The 6,777-nt window shown below is 37.6% G+C and overlaps 1 protein-coding gene across 4 annotated transcripts in view; it reads right to left on the bottom strand.

Annotated features, from left to right (window-relative positions):
• The window catches only part of Uso1 (USO1 vesicle transport factor), a 65,760-nt gene that overhangs the window by 41,891 nt on the left and 17,092 nt on the right, over window positions 1–6,777 (bottom strand). For 2 of the 4 annotated variants that reach the window (XM_031390980.1, XM_031390982.1), the window contains exons 4-5: window positions 4,721–4,797; window positions 1,816–1,827 (exon numbers count right to left, since the gene is read on the bottom strand). In XM_031390980.1, coding sequence (XP_031246840.1) covers window positions 1,816–1,827; window positions 4,721–4,797 — 89 coding nt within the window. The remainder of the gene's footprint in view (window positions 1–1,815; window positions 1,828–4,720; window positions 4,798–6,777) is intronic. The other 2 variants (XM_031390984.1, XM_031390981.1) reach the window with 1 other exon arrangement.

The raw sequence follows: 6,777 nt of genomic DNA, 5'->3' as shown, positions 1-6,777 counted from the left end.
AGAGTTTATCTCTTTAATCTTAATTTAAGTATTATGGGCAAATTTCTATAACCTGTAAAAATAAGTGATCCCTAATATAGGTGGGAAAAAAAAGTAGTTTTTTGTTATAGCAAAGATAAGCCTAAAACAGAAGAGTGAAAGCAAAGACTAATCCACAAAATAAGGATTTTGTGATGTGTGTGTGGACAAAAATTTATATTTGAATACATACATATACTCCATATATATAATAAACATACACATATATACCCCATCACTTTCCAGATCTTTTTACAGAACTAGATTTTAACTAAATTCATACAAATATATTTGTTCTTAAAGTATATTTATAGATGTATGTTTTCCAGAGGTATTAAACTCTTTAAAAAACATCATGGGATCTTTAATGGAATTCCATATCAAGTTCACAATCTAGAGAAGAAAACTGCTTTATAAAAAGGAGAACATGGGGTAGACCTGGCATTGGGGGAAGGGTATGGGGAGGAGGGGGGAAGGAAAAAAAAAAGCAGAACACGGAGGCATAAGTCTGCAAACTCGTCATTCAAAAGGTAGAGACAGGAGAATAACTGCAAGTTCTAGGCCAGGTTGGTGTACAAAATGAGTTCCAGGCCAGCAAGGACCACATTAAAAGACCCTATCTCAAAAAGCCAAGTCCCCCAACCCCCAAAAAGAGAAAAGGAGATATTCTAACTAAAGTACACAGTGAATCTTTACAACTGTGACTCAACAGTTACACAGTGATGCTTATTTTAAATGCTTATCTGAATTTTTTACAACCAGTTATATATATTATATAATTCGTAAGTTCTAGTTAGAAAGTAAAACTGGCCACAATTTATTCAATTGAAAAATCTATGGAGGGTGTAAAACAAGAAAGTGCAGCGAGAGAGGACACTGTTCTTCCCTTAACTGGGACAATGAGTGACAATGTCCAGCCTTTTGGTGTTTTAATCTGAGGAAAGAGAATCAACACCCACCTCAAAGACTGCATGAGGATTAAGTAAGATACTGGACACGTGAGGACTGTGCACTCTTTAAGGCTCTACACAAATATGAGGAAACAATCACAGAAACAACAGTTCCTGCTCCGTAACACCCTAAGAAACAGTCCGACGAACAGCAGGGCTGTGCTGCGGCTGTTCTGATCTCAAGCAAGGGGCTCAAAAGCCATGAAAGGTAGTAAGTTAGTTTTCTGTTAGTTTCAGCACTGTCATTTTAAATCTACTGTAGATAATATTTCATTCATTCTAAAACGCATTTAGAAATATTAGTTAAACAAAATAAAAGGAAACTTGATTATTTTAATTATGAAGAAAAGAAATACTGTTAAAAGTTACTAGACATCAAATAGACCACCAGAGGGTAAGTATCAGTGAATTCCAGAAATTAATGTAAAGGTCAGTAACTGAGGCACAGCTGTGTGCATGGCACTGTAAAGGGACAACATCAATATACATGTATTCTCTGAACTGAGTAATTTCCAGCTCACTCATAAGTACACATGTATGCACACATGTGTATACACATTCAAGTATTACTTGTAAATAAACAATTTGTTTTCCAGGAATTATACACAAAACAAATTTGAATAATGGAACTATTAGAAGAGATTTGATTTTATTAAAAGATACACTAGAATGGCTTCATGGTGTAGATAACAGATTATTAAGTACTGCTTTTAAATTACAGATTCTGACACAATGAAACCAACATCAGACTTTATAGTAGCCAGAAGAAACAGCATTTGACAGTGTCCTTTTATACTACCAGGTCTTAAGTCTAAAGCATCATGCATATGAAAGTGTAAACTTTTACCTTCAACATCATCTGAAAAGGTAGACAAAAAGGAATAAATAAGGCGACAGAGCAAATGTTATCTGTGTGAGCACAGAAGCTGGCCAAGTTATCAGCATAGCTCAGAAAGTGAGACTCTGTCACTAAGTCAGACAGGTGAGGCTCGTCCAACACACATGGCTACATATTAAATATATATGCTATACATTTAAGATTATCAAACATTCACCACTAAAGGGTTTTAAAACATTCCCAAGGAAAGAACTGTAAGTAGTTTTTGGATCACTGGAGAATTACCTCTCAATGAAGCATTTAATGAGAAAATAATACAACTCAAGAGCACATTTTTTAGTATCTAGTTTTAAAAAATGTACTCAGATTAACTTTAAGTTTCAGGAGAAAAAGGTCCTAGAAAAATTATTCTGCTACCATTTATTCTTATTCAAAAACTGTTTTTCCCATGTTATCAAAAAGACTTTTGGGGCTGCAGAGATGGCTCAGTGGTTAAGAGCACTGACTGCTCTTCCGAGGTCCTGAGTTCAATTCCCAGCAACCACATGGTGGCTCACAACCATCTACAATGGGGTCTGATGCCCTCTTCTGGTTTGTCTATAGAGAGCAATGATGTACTCATATACATAGAAGAAATAAATAAATCATTAAAAACAATAGACTTTTGAATGATGAATTAAAAATAAAGAGCAGAGAAGCAGGCTCCGTGGCACCTACCTATAACCCTAGGCTCCGTGGCACCTACCTATAACCCTAGTACCCAGGGAGCCAAGGTTAAAGCTTGGGCTGCAAGACCAGCTTGGGCTATGTGATGAGTTAGTGCCCCAACTACACAGTGAAATCCTGTCTCACAAAAGGCAAGTAAATAAAACATAAAATTCCCAAATACACACAAGACTGCTCCTATTCCCCACTGCCTAAGCTATAAGAAATAAAAGTTTTAAAACCGTTTGTTAACTAAGTGTGCTGTGTGGCTGGGCATAGTTTGGCATGCCTTTACTCGCAGAACTTGGGAGGAAGAGGCAGGAAGATCTGAGTTTGAAGTCAACCTGGTCTACAGAGCAAATTCCAGGACAGCCAGGGCGACGTAGAGAGCCCAGCTCAAACAACAACAAAAAGGTATGTTGCTTTTAATTTTCTCATCTGAAAACCAACTAGGAGAAGTAAATATTCTTCTCTTCAAAGCATGTTCTTGTGTATATATTTAAGTGGCTATACATTCAACTTCTTTTTCCATGAATAATAAATTGTTTACTAAATATATTTACCCCTTAGAAACTAAAAAACTTCTAAGTAAGATATCACAGAGACAAAAAATCTTAAGAAAAAGTATACTTAATTCTAAGGGAGCATGACTACTCAACACTCCACTCAAATACTCATACTACCTCCCAGTACTCTGTGGGGTTAACATGCACATGCTCTTCTGCTTGACTGTTAATAAAATAGGTGCAAGGTCAATACTTACTTTCAATCTCTGTTTTGTTGTATTTTGGTATAAATTAAAATTATAAAACACACAAATAAGTCTGCTCTTTTCTGTAAAGTAATGGAAACCCCACTAATATCTTACTGTAAGTAGCAGTTGGCTATGTGGATATCCTCAATGGCACTGTACAATGTTACTCACTGAGCATCTTTTTACAGGACAAACAACAAAGGCATAGACATACAATCAAGCCTTTCCCTAAGTAACAAAGGGTAAGCTGTCTTACTTTAAGTATCCAAGTATGTTGGAATAGAAAGTGAAAGGAGGACATACCAAGGAAGAGGGGATTTCAAACACATCTATATTATTTCATATCAAATATCAATATCTTCATATCGAGAACAGAAAATAAAAAATAAATTGTTATTCTCTATATATTTAGAAAGTCTTGCCAGGCGGTGGTGGCACATGCCTTTAATCCCAGCAATTGGGAGGCAGAGGCAGGCAGATTTCTGAGTTCGAGGCCAGCCTGGTCTATAGAGTGAGTTCTAGGACAGCCAGGGCTACACAAAGAAACCCTGTCTTGAAAAGCCAAAAAAAAAAAAAAAAGTCTTATGGCCACCCCCCAAGGCTTAAGAATTAGGAGAAACCTCCACTAACTACTGCTCTGGCCTAAGGGTAATAACACATACAAAGACCAACCAACCAGAGGGGATTATTTAATTCAGCACTGTCTAATACCTATACTGCCTAATTACAGCCCAAAGAGGGCAAAACTTAAGAAAGAGGGCTCTTCTGGGTGTGGTAGGGCACTCCTTTAACCACAGCATCAGGAGACAGACACAGGCTGATCTCTGAGGCCAGCCTAGTCTACATAGTGAGTTCTAAGACAGCTAGAGCTACCTAACAAAAAAACAAAAACAAAAAAACAAAAAAAGAAAGAAAAAAAGGGAAGGACAGAAAGAGACAGAGACAGAGGATCTTGGATGGATGAATGAGGGTGAAGGAGAATCTACTAATACATATTTGAAAATGTCAAGATATCTAAAACCTTGTAAGTCCACTAAAAAGTAAAAGTAAAAGAGAGAAGAATATAGGTGAGGCTTGTTGGGGTTCACTGAGGCTTGTTAGGGGTCACTGAGGCTTGTTGGGGTTCACTGAGGCTTGTTAGGGTTCACTGAGGCTTGTTGGGGTGTGCTGAAGGAGGAGCCTGGGCTTAGATTAGTCCAGACTACATCGTGAGCCCCTGACTTAAGGACAGAAACCTCACTCTACCTCATCATAAAGGTCCAGACCACACAGAACAATCATTCTGGAGACACCACTCAGAACTAAAGTTAGAGCTTTACTGTGTTGATTCAGAGAGCAACTTAGGAAAACACCACACAATGAACAAGTTTATAAAATAAACTCAACTTCAAAGCTAAATTAGTATAACCTAGTTAATATATATAGAGAAATACAGTAAAATAACTGGAAACTTACCTAATTCTTCCTCTTCTTCATTAGATATTATATTATAAAGTGTGTCCAAAGCATATGCTATTATTTCAGAATCCGAACTGGAAAAAAAGAAATTATTATACTTATATACTACTAGCTGGAGTTTAAACTATTATGAATATTTTTAGGCAGTTCTTTCATAAGACCAATAAAGTATTCACTTTTTTCCTAGAAACTTAATCTAAGAAAGTATTAGTAAAGCCCCGGAGTGGCTCATGCTTGTAATCTCAGTTTTGGGGAGCCAGAAAGAGGAGGGTGGCTGCAAGCTCCAGACTAGCCTGGACTGTATACTGAGTTCCAGACCAAGCTTGGCTACAGGGTGAGATCTTCATCTTCCTCCTCCTCTTCTTCCTCCTCTCTTTCCTTCTCCCCCTCCTTCTCCTAATCATCATCATCCTAACAATAACAATAAGAAATTAAATTAAGAGACTATATAAAGATTTATTTAGAATATAAAAATTGAGACTCCACTTTACTGTCTAATTAAAAAATACCATATCTAAGACAGAAATGAAAATGTATCTTAAAAGAAAATACAATGGCATCACAATTAAATAAATATTAATAAAGTATCAAGTAGAAAAAACTAAATTTAAAAACGGATAGACAAAGGGCTGAAGAGATAGATGGCTTAGCAGTTAAAGTCACTGGCTGTTTTTAACTCCTAGTGCTCATATGGTAGCTCTTGACTGGAACTGCAGTCTCAGGAGATGAGCTCCATGAGCACCAGGTGTGCCCATGGTGCACAGATACATGCAGGCAAAACACCCATAGTCACAAATAATAAAAAGTTTAAAAATAAGACAGAATAATTCTATGTAGCAAAGCATATGTATGTATATTTATATGTATATGTTTATTAAAACATATTTATAAAAATAAGCCAAACTTTAAAACTAGCAAACAGAAGAGCCAGTAATTTTATGTTCATGTACACTTATATATATGTATGACTTTCCCTCTCATGGAGTATGACAGAACATTCAGAGAAACAAGAATGTCACAAGAGGAAGAACAAAGAAAACAAGGGTGACAACCCTAAGGGCTGTCGGAGCATGGAGACTGAATCAAATGGGCTTTTATACAAATTATTCACAGCTTTGCTTTTGGAAATTTTGAAACAAGTCTTCTAAAAAATGATTGAGAAACCCAAACATCAGAGACCTTCTAACATGATCAAGACACCAAGAAGAAGTCACAACTCAGTGGTAGGACATCGGGATAGCATGTGTGAGGCTCTGCGGTTAGTCCCAACAAGACACAAAGCTCCTGTAACTGTGTTACCACTGAAAGGGGAATGTTTTTCCTCTCAAGTAAGAAAGACAACAGCAGGACCCCTTGTACCTTCATCCAACACTGAAATAGAAGCTATAGTTACAAAAATATACAAGCAAACTGCTGTTGAGGAGACAGCCCAGAGGGAAGAACACTTCCTCTATAAGCACAAGGACTTGAATCTGAATCCCCAGCACCCATGCCCAACAGTTTTATGGAATCATTTCAGTGAGTCCATACAGTAGGAACCAGAGGGGTCAAAGACACCAGAAGAACGCAGCCCACAGAATCAACTAAGCAGGGCTCATAAAGACTGAAGCAACAAACATGGACCCTGTATAGGTCTGAGGTAGGTCCTGGGCATATTCCTTAAAGGTGTGTAGCTTGGTGTTCTTGTAGGACTCCTAAGAGTGTGGAGTGGGAGATCTCCATCATTTTTGCCTGCAGTTGGGGCCCCTTTCCTCCTACTGGGTCACTGTGTCCATCCTTGATATGAGGGTTAGTGCCTGGTCTTATTCCATCTTGTTACACTATATTCAGCTGATGTCCCTAAGAGGCAGTAATATATCTTGGACACAAAATTAAGAAATTAGCTGGGTAGTGGTGGCTCACGCCTTTAATCCCAGGGCTTGGGAGGCAGAGGCAGGCGGATTTCTGAGTTCCAGGTCAGCCAGGGCTATACAGAGAAACCCTGTCTAAAAAAAACAAAAAAGAAGAAGAAGAAGAAGAAGAAGAAGAAGAAGAAGAAGAAGAAGAAGAAGAAG

This window comes from Mastomys coucha, unplaced genomic scaffold (assembly GCF_008632895.1).
Source record: "Mastomys coucha isolate ucsf_1 unplaced genomic scaffold, UCSF_Mcou_1 pScaffold22, whole genome shotgun sequence".
Taxonomy (NCBI): domain Eukaryota; kingdom Metazoa; phylum Chordata; class Mammalia; order Rodentia; family Muridae; genus Mastomys; species Mastomys coucha.
This window is presented reverse-complemented; position numbering and strand designations above follow the sequence as displayed.